Below are 18,580 nucleotides of genomic sequence, written 5' to 3'. Positions count from 1 at the left end.
GACTCCCCAAAAAGTTGAAAAATATCCCTTTAAAGTCTTAGAACAGGTTTTTTTTTTTTTTTTTTTAAAGTGTGATTTTAATTTGCCATTAAGCATGAGTTAACTGTGGACAATGTGATTAAATCACAAATATGTTAACTGTTAACCAATTGACAATGCTTTTATTTATATATATATATATATATATATATATATATATATATATATATATATATATATATATATATATATTTATTAAAGGAGAACTGAAGGCAAATTTTTTATCAATTCTATTTCTCATTTTATTAAATATCAATGCATTTTTGACCGCTATTTTGTCGCTGCTATAGTAAGTTATGAGTGTCTGAAATACGCTATGTAATCTATCAGTCCATATGGCCTGATAAAGCGATGGCCGTAAACAAGATTCGTTGAGACCTGTGCGAGACATCGTAGGACGGAAGTAAAACGTACAGCGGAAATCAAAGTGACCGACATCTGCCAACGTTGTCAAAAGACGTGCGCGGGGGCGTCGTGGCTCGGGTGGTTGGGGCGCCGTGCCATGAATGCGGGCGACCCGGGTTCGATTCCGGCCCGAGGTCATTTCCCGATCCCTTCCCGTCTCTCTCTCTCTCTCTCTCTCTCCTGCTCGTTTCCTGTCTCTGCACTGTCCTATCCAATAAAGGTGCAAAAGGCCCAAAAAAATTCTTTAAAAAAAAAAAAAGACGTGCACGCCCTCTTTCGAATGCTGATGTAATCAAGCCGGGAGTTTTGTTGGCGATCAGGAGTTTGAAAAAAGTAGGCAGTAATCATCATTTAAACTCGTTTTTGTGCGATACTTCGTTTGGGAAAAGTTTTCAAAATGGCGGCGCTGACACCTGGCTGACGTTTCATGTTTTGAAGTCTCGCACAAGTCTCATGAAGATCGTGCGGATAAGCGACGCCTGCCATGGACCAAACGAACTAAATTCAACACGGCTAAAAACCGAATAGGCCGTTAAGTATAATATTTAATTGCTATTAGTCGCCAATACGAGTCACGATATAAGGTTACTAAAACCAAAAACGTAATTGAATAACGCGTTAAGAAATAAAGCAAGTTTAAAAATGACTTCAGTTCTCCTTTAATACACTTGTTATCCTTTCGAAAGTAACATTTTATTCACAAAGGCATGGATTTTAAATGTGTATTCGTTGATATGATTACATTGTCCATGAGAAGACATTTAATGTAAGGAGTCTCCAGTTTCAGCAGTTTGTAACAGAGTTAAAGATGCATCTTTAAATGCCTTTTATGACTTGGGAAAGTTTAAGGATGGAGGATTTGCATTGCTTGGCAGTTTCTCGGTAATATGACAAGAGGCTGATGAAGTGGCTGTTTTGGTTTTATAATGTAAGTGATGTTTCGTGGCCGTTCCAGAATGTTAACAAATTTGAGGAAAAATAAAAACGATGTCACTCACTTTGAAATACTTCATAACAATAACAGAATAGTTGATTATTTTCCAGTACGCTCCAGCCTGTTTTTATTTCTTGAATAAATAAGGATTTAACAAGAAATTCTAATTTTTAATAATAAACGTCTTTGTATATTGGGGGGGAAAAGTAGCAGGTTTTGTTAAAGCTGAATATTTCCACTTGAAAGCGAATAACAGCTTTAGTATGAGGAAGGAATGTTTCTTCCAAAAGGGAAAAAAATGCACAGTTTGTCATTACTGAAGGATATGTCATTACACTTCTCTGTATTTGAATATCTAACAGAACAAATGTAAAAACTTGGGCTTTTATGTGTCACAAAAGCTGCAAATTGTTCTGAGCGACAACAAACCATTTCCAACAATACAGACTCCACATGTACATTATTCATAAAGATTTGAATACGTCTAACTTTTATTTACACGTTATATATTTTCACAGACTTGGATTCTGATTTCATGAATGGGATGGAAATGCAAATGCTCTAACAGAAATGTTCATTTAGGTTTCTCTGCGGCAAGGAGATCAAGAAGAGGAAATGCATCTTTCGACTGAGGACGCGAGTTCCCCCCAACCCCCCCTCCAAGCTCTTTCCAGAGAAGACCCCGAAAAACGAAGGACGCAGAGGCTGCAAGAAAGGAGCAACGCGCAACGGGTGAGTGGTAGGGGTAGGTGATGTGATAATTGAAGACATTACAATGATGCGTAACTTGTTTCGTAATCTATAGGTTTGATGACAGATTTTTCAGCAAAACGTTAGTGCTGCATTAAAAAAAAAATGGATAATTTGAATTGGCGGCTTCCAGTTAATTTGTACAGACACAAGTTCATATCACAGGTAAATTCAGGAGTAAGATCAATGTAATTCTCCTATTTTAGATTAAACTTTGGTCAAATATCTGTCACGTTTTGCATTTTGTGCAATTTTTTTACCTTGTGCAATACCAGAAAAATTCAGTTGAAATCGAGCCATTTGAGGCGAATTGGTCCGCCTCTGAAAAAACTTTGGTATTTGGATTTCCCGGCAAACATTGATTTTCGTGACGTCGCGTGAGGGACGCCTCCTTCTGAATCCTACGTCAGCGCTGGTTTGTTTGAGAAAACGACCTGGTGGTTTTCTGCAAATTTCTTCGTTATCATGTAATTATTAAAATGGTTAACAGATGTATCGTAGGAGGGTGTAGCAACACCAAGCTTGACGGGATTAGTACTCATCGTTTCCCAAAAGACCGGACAATGAGAGAGAAATGGGAGCGCTTGGTCTACACAGGCTGTGCACTGAAACCGTGCAAAGCTCGCGCAGCCTGCTGGCGCTTCCGCAGGTGACGTCACGAACCTGGCTCCAGACTCCCTTGGGATTTTTCCAGACGCGTTTTTTTTTTTTTTTTCCTGCTGTAGACCCTTCTGGATGAGTGTGTAAAGGGACATACTTATAAAAAAAAAAAAAAACAAGTTGGTCCAGAATATGCGCTTTAAAGTAATGATGGATGTCGTTTCTCTTTACTTAGCCAAGTGGTTCTTGGCATAATACAGACTACTACAGTTGTGGTGTTGAATAGGGCTATTTACTAGGGCTGTAACGATATGCGAATCGAAATCACGATGCGCAGAGCCACAATCCGTATCGCGATACAAGAAGGCAGAATCGCGGTACACCCTTTCAAACTTCTCCTCAGCCCAAAAACAGAGGCGCTTCCAAACTTCAATTTATGAATACTTTACTTTTTATTTAAATTACATTTTAAACTTACTTAAATTACTTTTATTTTTTATATCTATTAGTAAGTCGTTTTTTCGCCGACCTGCAACAATCTTCTGTGAGTCACGCAACGTCCACACTCGCCACTGGCAGAGCATTCATTTCTTTTAAGCGATTGCCATTCTGGTTGCGACGCGGGGAGCGAATCTGTAAACAAGCAGCTCATTGGCTGGCTAGGTGTGCCACAAGCCAATCACAATCACTTGACCGGAAAGGCATGTAGTGTTGCCAGATTGGGCAGGTTTAGGTGCTTTTTGGCTGGTTTTGAACATATTTTGGGGTGGAAAACGTTAGCAATATCTGGCAACACTGAAGGCATGTCTGCCTGGGCGGAAGCCTTCTGTGGCAGTTACATTTTGACACGCGAGCAATGTTTCACCATAAAAATTCCGTAATTTCCATCTGTTTTCCGCGATCACAGAAAATCATTGGCCCTATGAGAGTGAGACAGTGAGAGAGCCACCCCCCCAAAAAAAATCTTAACGGATTTACACGATTTGGAAAAATGACTTTTTCAGAACCGAAAAAAACAGAGCTTCCGGCTCAACAGTATTATTTTGAGAAATAAAACAATCTTTGGATATACATTTGTTCATTTTTGCATACATATTACTCATTCTCTGCAGTGGTCTGAATTATTTGTTATTAAATAGTTAATGTAAGTAAGTAAATGTTAAGTCAAATTTACTACTTTAAAAAAACATTTAAAAAAAAATTGTGGGCGGAGCGAATCGTGAGTTGGGTGTATCGTTACAACCCTACTATTTACTGTATTTTTATTATTTACTGTTTATCTCACACGCATTAAGAAGGCAAGAAACTTGTCCACTAATTAACTTTTGACGAGGCACAGCTGTTAATTGAAAAGCATTCCAGGTGACTACCTCATGCAGCTGGTTAAGATAATTCCAACAGTGTGCAAAGCGTCAAGGTAAACGCTGGCTACTCTGAAGAATCTAAAATATGAAACATTTTGTTTAACACGTTTTTGTTTACCTTATCTGTTCCAGATGTTATTTCGTAGTTTTGATGTCTACAGTGTAGAAAAGACAACCTATGAATGCGTCGGGGTGTACAAACTTTTGACTGATACTGTATTTTAATCTCTCAAAAATGTATCATGATCTTATTCAGCATAATGTGTGTCGGATCGTCATATTGTGAGAAGGCAAGCACGGAAGCACGACGCATTTCACTTGCTGCACATTAGCTTGCACTCGATACAGTCCTGCAGTGGTGCTTTCAGTGTGCATAGTGTTTCTCTCTCGAACAAGCTTGCGCTGTACCTGTTTGTTTTTTCTTCATCGTCTATAGAGAATGTGCTACTGTCATGGCACATTGCATTCTGGGTAATGGTTGGCATGTTTTAGGATGCACCTATTTAAATTAAGATGGGATTATCAGCTTTTATATTTCTATTGATGTCAGGCTTGTAATACTCTGGTCTGACTCCTGCCCTAATTTTAAGGAGTCATGACTCGACTCGGACTCGTGCATTAACTGCATTCGGACTTGGATTTTTATTTTATTTTTTTGTAACATGCCGCCATAATTTGGCATAAGATATTTATATCTACTTTAATTTTGGTACTAATTTCGTGTAAGACTGTCTCACCTGGGGCGGCACGATGGTGTGGTGGTTAGCGCTGTCGCCTCACAGCAAGAAGGTCCGGGTTCGAGCCCCGTGGCCGGCGAGGGCCTTTCTGTGTGGAGTTTGCATGTTCTCCCCGTGTCCGCGTGGGTTTCCTCCGGGTGCTCCGGTTTCCTAGCCTAGTAAACTAAACCCACCCGCCTAGCGGCCAAAAATATTTTTGCCTAGCGAGTGGGTCTAGCCTCACCCCATATAAACAAAAACACCCCGGGCATCAAATCGTGCCCGCCAATCACAGTGCAAGGTTTTTGTTTGGATTCTTTGGGCGGGCTTTTGCAGGAGTGACGACAAAGCTGCGCGACGCTGGAGAAAGCACAACAGGAAAGATGGCTACGGCTAGTGAACAGCGTGTGTTTGACTCCGCTTTGGAATCAGTTTTAGAAGAATTAGACTTGGAGTTTTCGTTGAAACATGAGCAGGAAGAGGCTCTCCGCTCATTCCTTTTCAAGAAGGACGTTTTCGCTGTTTTGCCGACCGGCTATGGCAAAAGTCTGATCTACCAGCTGGCTCCGCTCGTAGCCAAAAGGATGGGGCTAGTTTGTGCAGTACGAAGAATTAATAAACAGCTTTGAGACATTACTTTTTGATTGTTTCTTATTTTCCCGTTATTTTAAATTTAAGGGAAATTATTTCACCAAACACCACTAAATAAAAACTCTCAAAAACAGTTTAAGCAAACCCTTGAAAAACACTTGAAAAAAATGAGTGTATGTTAAGTATGTGGTACAGACTCCAAACTTGTGGTCATTATCTCCAAACTTCTTAATATCTAGAACCTGTTTATTAATTAATACGCATTTTGAAAAATTATTTCAAGGTCTCCCCCACTGCTTTCTGTCACTCTGACTACGTCACAGTCACTGTTGCGCTGATTGGTCAGAGCGTTGGCCTATATGCACAGAGACCGTTTGAAAGACAGCGGTTTGTTCCTCCTACACCCGTCGGAAATGTCTACGGATCGAGGCCAGACTAAATATTATTCACATTTAGTCTGGCTTGCCAGGCTACCGGTTTCCCCCACAGTCCAAAGACATGCAGGTTAGGTTAACTGGTGACTCTAAATTGACCGTAGGTGTGTGTGTGTGTGAATGGTTGTCTGTGTCAGCCCTGTGATGACCTGGCGACTTGTCCAGGGTGTACCCCGCCTTTCGCCCGTAGTCAGCTGGGATAGGCTCCAGCTTGCCTGTGACCCTGTAGAACAGGATAAAGTGGCTAGAGATAATGAGATGAGACTGTCTCACCTGCACACCTCGGCATGTGCATCAGATAGACGCTCCGGACAGCGCATGCACCAAGCGGACTCTCACGTGCGCCGTAAACGACTCTCACCTGCACAGGATTAAGGTGCAATCAGCGCGCGCCTGTATTTAAAAACAGTATTGAGTTGCATTGCTGACACATTACCAAGCCTCATTTCCTTGTTCAGTTTTCTGATCCCTGGTTTCCTCTTTCTCGTCTTTGATTCTGCCGAGCCTATGATGGTCTGTTTGTGCCTCGCTCGACCTATTGCCTGTTTTGCTTGCCGTTCGGGGTTATTTACGTGTCTCTACTTGTATTAATAAACACACCTTCAGTGCTTACATCAGTCTCCCAACCATCTCTGACAGAATACTTCACACTCCCTGATAAAGAGGAGCACATTCACCTGTTCATACGTCCTGTTCAGGAACAAACTAATGTTAATGGCGCTGAAACAGCCGCCGTCAAATGGTGCGGTTGGAGTCTTGTTCTCAGACTCGACTTGGATGGATAGTGGACTCTACTCAAATTTTTTAATGACTTGGACTTGAACAGTGGGGACATGAGACTGGACTCGGACTTGAGGTTTAGTGACTCGACTACAACGCTGTTTGATGTTAATGAGACCCCAAAAAAAACCAAACCCCAGTTTGTCTTGTTGCTGAGAAACCGACAGGGAAAACTCTCCTGTCCTGAAGACTCGAGCCTCACGGACAACCCATAGCAAACAGTTACGGTACAGAGTGCAATTTCCTTCATTCATGTAACCCTTCACATTGTAAGAGGAGTGCTATCTTTGATAATCACAATTTAAAAAAAATAAAATTGGTCATTGAAGGTAACAAATGTGTAATATGATTCATTTTCTTATTTAAAATTCTAGATTAGAGTATTTTTGTTTTAGCTCACTTGCTGTATGCGGACCCGTCGTCTGTCCACAATTCACAAAAATCGCTACTCCTTCCTGAGTTTTCAGTGGACTTTTTGTTTGGAAGTTCTAATCAGTCTGCACAAAAGTTACTCCCTGGTTTTGTGATTTCTCATTAACAAGTTGCTAACTAGGCCGACTTTCACGAACTTTCAGGAAAATCACGACTCCTCACTGAGTTTTCAATGCATTTTGAATCTGATTTTGTTTTGAAGATCAAACTGTTCTCACAAAGAGCAACTTGGCTAATTATAAACAACTCTGGTTTCTCATGGTACGGCTGTGTGAGCTACTGCCTCGCTGACGCTCTGGTTAAAATGTTTAACGACCTCTGTTTTGGCCTGCTTGAAGGGCGTGATGGTGGAGCTGATGACTGCAACGCAACAAACTTTCACAGTTCCTTCAACTGCAACTTCAGCAGCTGTTAATATTTTAATACTACTACTTTAAAATGGAGCATTCTGTACACTGGAAAGGTTATTTGAATCAATATTTCTAAAGTTTAGTACCTTCTAAAAAGTTAGGATGAAAAGTTGAGTTATTTCAACATCCAGTCAAATTCCAGTTCCTCCAATTTAATCTTCAGGTCTAGCTGAAGGTTTTCCAAGTCGGTCATGAGAACAGTTAGGGCAGTTAATAATACAGCGTGTTCATTTCACTGTGGATTTAAATTGGATGATATAAACATCACCACAACGCTGCCGCCACGACTATTACTACTCGGTCTCTACCGTAGCGTCCACGTCCTAAAATCCCATTATGCCTTGCGTTGCTCACTTCAGCTGATGTCACGATCCCATGCTCTGTTGGTTAACACTCACTCGCGCAGAAACTGTGTCCGAAATCGCTCCCTACTCACTATACAGGGCACTATATCAGGACTTTTCTAGAAAAATTTAGTATGATGGCGCTCACTATGGCAAGGGAGCAAAGCAACCAAGTGGGCGGGGGGAGGGATGGTGCGGAAGGGGGAGTTCCCCCGCCTTCCGCCGTGCGAAGCCTTGGAAAAATTGAGGCTACAATGGGACATTCTGAGGCTATCTGAGAGGGGAAATTGTAACAAATTGTCAACACTGAAAAAGAAAATAAAACTGTCACAAACAACAATTTAAATTCTAATACCTTATTCAAATTACATAATACAAATTCCTCTTGATTCAAATTGAAATTAATCAAACTTGGAAAGTATCAAGTCAAGTTTATTTGTATAGCGCTTTTAACAATAAACATTGTCACAAAGCAGTTTTAAAGAATTTGAACGACTTAAAACATGAGCTAATTTTATCCCTAATCTATCCCCAATGAGCGAGCCTGTGGCGACGGTGGCAAGGAAAAACTCCCTCAGACGACATGAGGAAGAAACCTTGAGAGGAACCAGACTCAAAAGGGAACCCATCCTCATTTGGGCAACAACAGACAACATGGCTATAACATTAACAGTCCTAACATAAAGTCAGCTTCGTTGATGCTATAAACCCCCCACTGACGGAAACCCAGCGCAAAACTGTTCATGAAACCGCAGTCCCAAAGTCAGCAAGTCAGCTGCAGTCCCCAGCCACAAAGGCACCACTGCAAGAGTCCAGAGTGTCCTCCAGGCGCGACCCCCAATTGTCCACATGGGGCCGTCCTCCACAGGAGCGATGCGATGAGACTCCAACCAGACACAGGGCACCAGGATGGATCAGGCAGGTCCAAACAGAGAAATCTGCTCGGAAATCTGTTGTTTTCTTATACTATAATAAGGTAGAGTTAGCTGTTCAAAATGAAGAAAAAAATTCCAGAGCAAAATTATTTTTCTTGAAAAGGAAACTAAAAAAAGTAAACATTGTCAAGTTGGAATCCAAGCAAAAAATGTAAGCGTGCTTTAAAAAAGAAAAAACATGAACTTTTTCCTGGTACTTGGCCTTTCTCATTTTGCTTTTCCACTGAACACTCGGTGCCTTCATCAGAGCAAGACATCTGGTCTTCGTTCATCACGGATTCCGCGCCGCCGCTGTCATAGCGCTCGGGCCGATCCCTCGATTGTCGAGATCTCCCATTGGAAACATCTTTATCCGCTTTATGACAGAAAGTAATCATCTTCAGTCCCGGAGAGTCTTTGGCTTTCTTCCGTTTTGTGCCGCTGGATGACATCTTTAAATGCCCAAGTGTCAACAAAAACAACTTGCAAACTACTCCTCTCAAAAGCTCCTGCGCCGGTGGGTGAAGGGTCATTCAGTCTCGAGAAATCTTGCTCTACAAGTCAGCTGACCTTGTATGTAACCTATGTCAAATCTCACAAGAGCAGCTGCGACAAGTAAACATGGCACCTCGGTCTGGAAAACGCCAATTCGGATCGTTTTTGCACCGTCTGATGGTGTATCTACTATGATTTGGAATATCTCATCTCATCTGTAGCCACTTTATCCTGTTCTACAGGGTCGCAGGCAAGCTGGAGCCTATCCCAGCTGACTACGGGCGAAAGGCGGGGTACACCCTGGACAAGTCGCCAGGTCATCACAGGGCTGACACATAGACACAGACAACCATTCACACTCACATTCACACCTACGGTCAATTTAGAGTCACCAGTTAACCTAACCTGCATGTCTTTGGACTGTGGGGGAAACCGGAGCACCCGGAGGAAACCCACGCGGACACGGGGAGAACATGCAAACTCCGCACAGAAAGGCCCTCGCCGGCCATGGGGCTCGAACCTGGACCTTCTTGCTGTGAGGCTACAGCGCTAACCACTACACCACCGTGCCACCCATGATTTGGAATAATTTTGGAGTAATTGTAATGTATTTGATGATCAGACACATTGTCACATGGTGTTGCTGGGATGTTTTCACAGAGGAAAGATTATTTTGAGAAAGATTGCATGTTGTGCAGTAGCATACAAGTGCATGGCCTAAGTGTGACTTTGGGTTCATTTGGCATTTCGGTAAAGTGGCGCACACAGAGTAAGAGGGCGCAGCGCCCGTTCCCCGGTTTAGACGAAAGCATGTGTATATAGTGCTTATATAGGGCGGCACGGTGGTGTAGTGGTTAGCACAGTTGCCTCACGGCAAGAAGGTTCTGGGTTTGAGCCCAGCAGCTGGAAGGGGTCTTTTTGTGTGGAGTTTGCATGTTCTCCCCGTGTCTGTGTGGGTTTCCCCCACAGTCCAAAGACATACAGTTAGGTTAATATGGGACTGCCTTGAGCGAGGCACCTAATTCCCAACTGCTCATGTTAGCATGGCTGCCCACTGCTCTGTGTATGTGTGCGCGCTCATTGCTCACGTGTGTTCACTGCTTCAGATGGGTTAAATGCAGAGAGGAATTTCACAAACATGATGAATCAAGTTTTTTTTTTTTTTTTTCTACTATATAGTGGGGACCCCATTTTGTCGCGCTGTCCGAAACCTTAGTGAGGATTATTTGCGCCCTGTATAGTGCACTCGGAGTATCCCACAATGCATCACGAAAAGTTGTGTACAATGATGGTCACTAACCAAAACAATATGTCCCATCATGCATTGTGGTTGCACTGAAAGAAATCAAATTAAAAGTCTCAAATTTGATTTAATAACAGGCAGTGGCAAAGAAGAAAAAGTATTCAGCCTAGATTTTAACAGAACTGAAAGATGCAGGTATGTTATTTATTAATATGGGAAATACGCTCAGTATAATATTTTATTTCAAAAATGCATGCATCTATTTATTATTTTGAAAACCCATCAGCTGGCTGACCTGGCACGTTTTAATTGTATGACATAAATGACACAACAGTCCGAAAGCAGGTCCCCCCCCCCCCCCCCCCCCCCAATTTTCCCAATGAGCTCACAAAATAGTCCTCTATATAGTAATTCCCTATATAGTGAGCGATTTCAGACACAGGGAAAGAAGCCACAAACTCAACAGTTTAGAGAGAACATGCTGCGTTAGCTCTACATGGAAGTAAAAGCCGCCTTATGATGCTAAAAAGAAACTCCTGCACCTTATTTATTTCGTATTTTTAGCTGTAGCTAGGATCAACTCAAATACAGGGTGTTTCAAAAAATTTGATATTTGAGATGTACTGTAAATATCCCAGAAACGACATGGTCTTGGCAAATGAAACTGAACAGGCTTAACATTAAGCAAGATCAGATTTATTCCTTTAACTCTGAGAAATTCAAAGCTATGTGGATTCCATGAACGATTTCACAAATTTTCAATATTCGTGAACCCGCTCGCTCGACCGTCTCTTCCGATGCTGGTGGTCGTCCAGATCCTTTTGCCCTGCTGCACAGACAGCCTTCCTCTTTGACCTTTTTTGTGCTGTGTCCAAATCTGCAGTGCAGTTGGTGTGTTTTTAGAGAATTCTCTCATAAATGCACGCTGCACAGTCTTGTCCGAGCATACTCTAACACACAACGCCTTTTCTTTTCCAGTGAATAGCATTTCTTTACATAAAAACGTATATAATTTTTGACCTGTTTCACACATGCTGTTAATTTGAGGTCAGTTGAATGAGAATTGGCAGTTATTAAATTGCGAAATATCAAATTTTTTGAAACCCGCTGTATAACGGCTCAGGTCGAGAATATTAACCCCGGCTCTCGCAAACGTGCACTTTTTGTGCAACGTTGCAGCCTGCAGTGCTTGATAATTGAAACGATGCTGCGCGTTTACCCAAACACCTACGTGAAGCCGACGGTTCTCATCATTTGCATCTCGACTGAGAATATTTGAAAATGGTTTTTACATTTGCATGGCTTTGATGTTGATTAGGATTAAAAAGTGCCATGCGGGGAAGTAATTATGTCAGGTATCTCCTGCTGCGATTCTCTTTGCAGACACACACTGTACTGCGGAAAAACTTCGTTTTTCCCCATCTCGACTTTTTTTTTTTTTGAAAAACAATCACTCATTTGAAAATGTCTTGTTTATCGTTTATTATTTTGCTTGGAATTATGCTCCATGGGGTTTAGATGCAGCGATTTACATAAGTAAAAGCTTTTGTATCCAGTGAATTTAATACGGGGGGTAATTTGGACTTATCTGTAGATTTAAATATCAAATTTCATAACGCTTACTGTTTCTGACTACGAGGAAAAAGCAGGCACCAGGGTTACGAGCGTGCAGAAAATAATCCATCAGTGAGGATGCGAGTGACTGCCTGCAGAGTCGGAGCACTTTGCTCACTGAAATGGATTATTTTCCAATAACAGCACATCCCGAAGTGTTTTTATACAACAGCAGCTTGCCAATATTAACTTTGGTTTCTGAAAGAAACCACACAATCCTCTGTTCTGAACACTGTCCCAAGTTTTCCCAGAAAACTTAAGTTAGACGTTAGTTTAGCCTCTGACCGTTGGAAAGCACCGATACTGAAGCAAAATGATATACGTCTTAAACCAGAGCATTTGTGAATCTGTCATGCAGTACATGATCATCTGGATTCGCTGTTGCTATATAATTAATAATGTAATTAGGACTAGCATATTAATATAAACCTGGGATTTGCCTTGCAATTTGTGGAACTTGTGCCAAAGCTGCTGTTTAAGAAAATGAACCAACCAACTGGAATTGTGTCCAGTCAGAATCAGGAACTCGAGTATTTCTTTCACTGTGTGGCAAGAAGGCAGTGTTTCGATAGTTAAAAGGTGCTTGTGGACCAAATAGTCCTTGGGATTCATTGGGAGATGACATACCTTCAAGGCCCCCCTGTTTGCTTTCATGCTGCCAGTGGAAGATGCCATGTTGGAAGCTCCATTTTACGTTACGTTACATGACCGGCATTTAGCAGACACTCTCTTATCCAGAGCCAAATACAACTTACCCAGAGCAGCCTGAGCAGCAATTGAGGGTTAGGTGCTTTTGCTCAAGGGCACTTCAGCCATTCCTGCTGGTCTAGGAAATTGAAGCAGCGACCTTTTGGTCTCTCAACTGCTTCTCTGACCATTAGGTAATGGCTTCCCCACCTTTTTTTTTTTTTTTTTTTTTTTTTTAAATGCAGACATTAAAGTATACATGCAGAGCCATGGCCTCACTTTCGTTTACAGTGCCTTGAAAAAGTATTCCTACCCCTTGACCTTTTTCACATTTTTCCACCTTACAACCATGAACTTAAGTTTTGTTTTTTTTTTAATTGAGATTGTGATAGACCAACACAGAGTAGCACATAATTGTGAAGTGAAACAAAAATGATAAATGGTATTCAAAATTTTAAGCAAATAAAAATCTGAAAAATGTGGTGTGCATTAGTATTCAGCCCCCTGTACTCTGATACCTCTAAATACAATCCAGTGCAATCAATTGCCTTCAGAAGTCATCTAATTAGAGTCCTACTGTGTGTAATTTACTCTCGGCATAAATGCACTTGTTCTGTGAAGGCCTCAGTGGTTTGTTAGAGAACACTGAAGAACAAACAGCATCATGAAGACCAAAGAACTCACCAGACAGGTCAGGGATAAAGTTCTGGAGAAGTTTAAAGCAGGGTTAGGTTATAAAAAAAATATCCCAAGCTTTGAACATCTCAAGAAGCACTGTTCAAGCCATCATTCAAAAATGGAAAAAGTATGGCACAACTGCAGACCTACCAAGACATGGCCGTCCACCTAAACTGACAGAGCGAGCAAGGAGAGCACTGGTCAGAGAAGCAGCCAAGAGGCCCATGATCACTCTGGAGGAGCTGCAGAAATCCACAGCTCAGGTGGGAGAATCTGTGCACAGGACAACTATAAGTCGTACACTCCACAAATCTGGCCTTTTTGGAAGAGTGGCAAGAAGAAAGCCATTGTTGAAAGACAGGCATAAGAAGTCCTGTTTGCAGTTTGCCAGAAGCCATGTAGGGGACACAGCAAACATGTGGAAGAAGGTGCTTTGGTCAGATGAGACCAAAGTTGAACTTTTTGGCCTAAATGCAAAGCGCTATGTGTGGCGGAAAACTAACACTGCTCATCACCCTGCACACACCATCCCCACTGTGAAACATGGTTGGAGCTAAAAAGAAAGATGGATGGAGCTAAATATAGGGCAATCCTGGAAGAAAACCTGTTGGAGGCTGCAAAAGACTTGAGACTGGGAAGGAGATTCACCTTCCAGCAAGACAATGACCCTAAACATACAGCCAGAGCTACAATGGAATGGTTTAGATCAAAGAATATTCATGTGTTAGAATGGCCCAGTCAAAGTCCAGACCTAAATCCCATTGAGCATCTGTGGCAAGACTTGAAAATTGCTGTTCACAGACGTTCTCCATCCAATCTGGCTGAGCTTGAGCTATTTTGCAAAGAATAATGGGCAAAAATTTCAGTGTCTAGATGTGCAAAGCTGGTAGAGACATACCACAAAAGACTTGCAGCTGTAATTGCAGCAAAAGGTGGCTCTACGAAGTATTGATGCGGGGGGCTGAATACTAATGCACATTTTTCAGATTTTTATTTGTTTAAAATTTAAGACCATTTATCATTTTCGTTTCACTTCAGTTATGTGCTACTCTGTGTTGGTCTATCACATAAAATCTCAATTAAAAAATAAAACTTAAGTTCGTGGTTGTAAGGTGGAAAAATGTGAAAAAATTCAAGAGGTATGAATATTTTTTTCAAGGCACTGTATAAATGCCTTGGGGCCTCAAGAATGGCACAGGAATAGTTTTAAGCGTTAACAATAAATCTAATCTAGTAATTTTTTATGATTAAAGTGATTTTACAGTATATAGGTAGCGGTCAGAGTGAATGACCTTGACGTCTGTGATGTCACAGCAGGAAGTCTATCTGTCTCATCGCCATTTCCGCTATACTAAAACGCAGAGCTGACTGCAACTCCGATCCTCCATTTTGAGCTAATTTATCGCCATGCCACGCAGATGTGTTGCTGGCCAGTGCAGCAACATGACAATGTGGATTTACGTTGCATTCATGGCCCAAGAATGTTCAAACTGCAAAGGTTTGGATGCGTTTTGCGAGAAGTTCACGGCCACATTGGGCGCCTATGAAGTGGTCTCTCCTCTGCTCTGCACATTTTACTGAAGATTTGTACAAGACCTCTGATCTGTTGGGTGTTGGCTAGAAGCCTGTATTGAAAGAGAGTGCAGTACCAACAATTAAAAGAAAAGAAAACTACAAGAAAAGGAAAGCATTTATTTTAAAAGGAAAGTGAGTTGAGTTGCACCAGTTTTCCCAGAGTGAGCCGAGGGTTGTTGGTAAAACCCGGGACGGAATGGGATGTGACGTATTGCTCGGGCAGTGACCTCCCTGTGGTTGTTGCTAAAACCGGTGACGTCCCGGGTTTTAGTAATTGCCTGAGCTGAGCAGTAATGGCGGAGTACTCCATATGGAGAGAATGAGTGGAGCAGCCATCTTATTTCTAAACTGGATATTGCTGCCATCTTGCCCTTGCGTGGAAGAAGCGAATGAACGGAGAACTGAACGAACAACTGAAAGTCAGACTGTTTCAAAACAATCGGCCTACAAGAAGCGAGAGCACAGACGGGTAAGCTGCGACTCTCATTTGGATTAAAAAAAAAACCCACACACGCCAACATGTTGTTTACCTGCATTTAGATTAGATTAATGCATGTAACTTGTATTGTGTGTTTAAGTTACCGGTATAAGATATGTACCGCCCTTAGTCACAATCCAAGGCCCAGGTTCTTAATACTGATGTTTTTCTTTATTGTACAAACACCGTAGAACTACACAAACAGGACAAACATAAGTCAATCATACATTCATAAACACAAACATGAGCTTAAATCTTATTAAAATAACAAACAAAAGGCAACATGCCACTTTTGCCGGCTTGTAGACTAAGAGGGTTACAAGTTGTTGTTAAGCATAAAAGATATCAAACTTGACTTGTGAGCATGAGAGGACATCAAACTTGCAATACTTAAGCACAAGACACTAGAGAACTTGCAGCACATCAAACAAGTAGCCTTTCTTTGTGCTCACCCAAGAGCTCCTTCATTCATTAGGCGCCAACAAACATTTCACAGGAAGTGACGTACATTAATGCATCATGGGAGATTGAGTCCACCCAAGCCATTAATGTTCATCCTTACAATGTTTCTCTTTTAAATAAAGTCCATTACATTTTTAATAGTTATAATATCATACAAATATGTGCAATATTTTAATATGTAAAAACAAAAAATTATAACTTTAATTATGCCAAATTGTGCAATACTTGAACATAAAGGGTAGCCATTACTTTCTATGGCTACCTTCACACTCCCACCACACAAGTGTGATTTTAAAACCCAATAAGTAAATTCACACATGCACACATACTGAAACATATACATGTCACATATATATACACACACGCACACCCTATTCAAACTCAGACACTTGTGTGTATTGGTCTTTCTAAATACACTGGTTTAGTGATGCGTGCACCTTTACTATCTAGTGTGGCATCACTAACTAGAAGTTTAACCTTCCTTACCCACCTATCAGATCCCGGGAAGACCTCAACAATCTTGGCAAGCTTCCAACGATTTCGTGGTGTCAGGTCATCTTGAAGTAAGACCACATCATTGATCTTTACGTCTCGACGATTCTGACTACATTTACTTCTTTGCTGGAGATTCAACACGTACTCCTTCCTCCATCTGGCCCAGAACTCATTAGCTAAAAATTGGACTCTCTTCCATCTCCTTTTCAGATAAAGGTCTTCTCTAGAGAACTGTCCAGGTGGAGAGGCAATAATGTCTGACTTCATTGTTAAAATATGATTAGGTGTTAATGGCTCTGGTGCTAATGGATCATTCAGGTATTCAAAGGTCAGGGGTTGACTATTCACTATTGCCATAGCTTCATACATGAAGGTTCTCAAAGAGGAGCTATCCAAGGTCCTGGCAGACTGATCCAAGATGGCAGTCAAGACATTCCGCACTGTTCAGATCTGTCGCTCCCAGACTCCGCCCATGTGACTGGAAGAAGGTGGATTGAAAATGAAGTGACAGCCCAGATCTTTCATGCGCGCTTGAGTAATTCCTTTCATGAGTTCCATGAACTCTTTCTTCGCACCAACAAAGTTAGTGCCTTGATCGCTATGAAGCTGACTTACGCTGCCATGAATGGAAATGAAGCAGCGCAGTGCATTCAGGAACGCATCAGAACTGAGATCGTCAAGCACTTCAATATGAACCGCTCTTGAACACATACAAGTGAACAGAAGGCCGTATTTCTTCTCCCTCCCTTCACGTAGAATGGTCTGAAACAGTCCATGCGACTGTATGTAAATGGAGGAGTGGGCTCTAACCTCTCAGGTGGTAAATCAGCCATAACTTGTTCTTGAGTGGCTTTACGATACTTCCTGCATTTTACGCATTTGTAGATGGACACCTCACTACATCCCAGAATCCAAATGCCCTTGGATCGGATCTCATTCATTGTCATGCTGTGACCTTGATGGCAAATTCGCTCATGAAAATGTTTTATGAGGAGCCAGGACACATGATGGCCCTTTGGCAGAATAGCAGGGTGCTTGACGTGTGAATGAAGTGCTGCTTTGGTCAATCTTCCTCCCACCCTCAGGATATTGTGCTCATCTACAAATGGGCATAGCTTATACAGTCTGGAGGGCTGGTTTGATTTTACCTCTTTCCTTAAGAGCCTTAAGTTCTGCACTGAAAACATCCTCTTGGACTAGTCGGATTATGAATAGTTCAGCATCCTTTCTTTCATCCAGTGTTGTAGACTCTGATCTTTCTTTCAGACCCTTCACATTTCTTGCCCAACGCTTGTCTTGCTATAGCCTTCACCATTCTTCCTCAGTCTGAAAACTTCTGCAGACGGTTCAAGAGAGGTGTCTGCTCCGCCACCTTAGTTGTAAGGACTTGAGCCCTCCTGAGCTCTGGATCACTGTCACGTAACTCCATCTTGACCTTATCTTCGGGGAGTTCTCTTTGCCACAGAAAACTTGGCCCAGTGAACCAGTTAGACTCCAAGTTCCTTAGCTGTGAGCCCACGGGATGCATGGTCAGCAGGGTTATGTTCTGTGGCCACATACCTCCATTGACAAGGTTCTGTGATGGATTTGATCTGCTGGATCCTATTAGCTACAAAGACTTGAAAGCATCTTGCCTCGTTGTTAATGTAGCCCAAAACAACCTTGGAATCTGTCCAATAGAATTGACTAAGTCGATCCAACTCCAGTTCTCTTCTTAACAGATCACCTATTCTGGTTGCAACTACAGCTGTGGAGAGCTCTAATCTAGGGATGGTCGTCACCTTTGTTGGGGCCACTCTTGCTTTACCCATGACAAGTGTGCAATATACCTCCCCATTCACAGTCACTGTCCTCAGGTAAGGGCAAACTCCATAGCCGATCACACTGGCATCAGAAAAATTGTGCAATTCATAACACAATACATCTTTACATGCTAGTGGCACATAACACTGTGGTATTTTAACTGTGGACAAGTCTACAAGGTCTCGGAGCCAGACTTCTCAATGTGGCTTCAGATCTTCTGGAAGCGGCTCATCCCAGCCTACCTTGTCTCTACACATGATCTGTAAGGTCTTTTTGCCAACCAGAATGAAGGGTGCCACAACCCCTAGCGGATCAAATATTGAGGCCACTGTGGAAA

General features: G+C 41.9%; 1 protein-coding gene across 2 annotated transcripts in view; it reads left to right on the top strand.

The window, feature by feature from the left end:
- The window catches only part of phf19 (PHD finger protein 19), a 127,540-nt gene that overhangs the window by 62,612 nt on the left and 46,348 nt on the right, over positions 1–18,580 (top strand). For both annotated transcript variants that reach the window (XM_060932351.1, XM_060932352.1), the window contains one exon: positions 1,961–2,110. In XM_060932351.1, the coding sequence (XP_060788334.1) occupies positions 1,961–2,110 (150 nt within the window). The remainder of the gene's footprint in view (positions 1–1,960; positions 2,111–18,580) is intronic.

Source organism: Neoarius graeffei, chromosome 10 (genome assembly GCF_027579695.1).
Source record: "Neoarius graeffei isolate fNeoGra1 chromosome 10, fNeoGra1.pri, whole genome shotgun sequence".
NCBI lineage: Eukaryota > Metazoa > Chordata > Actinopteri > Siluriformes > Ariidae > Neoarius > Neoarius graeffei.
This window is presented reverse-complemented; position numbering and strand designations above follow the sequence as displayed.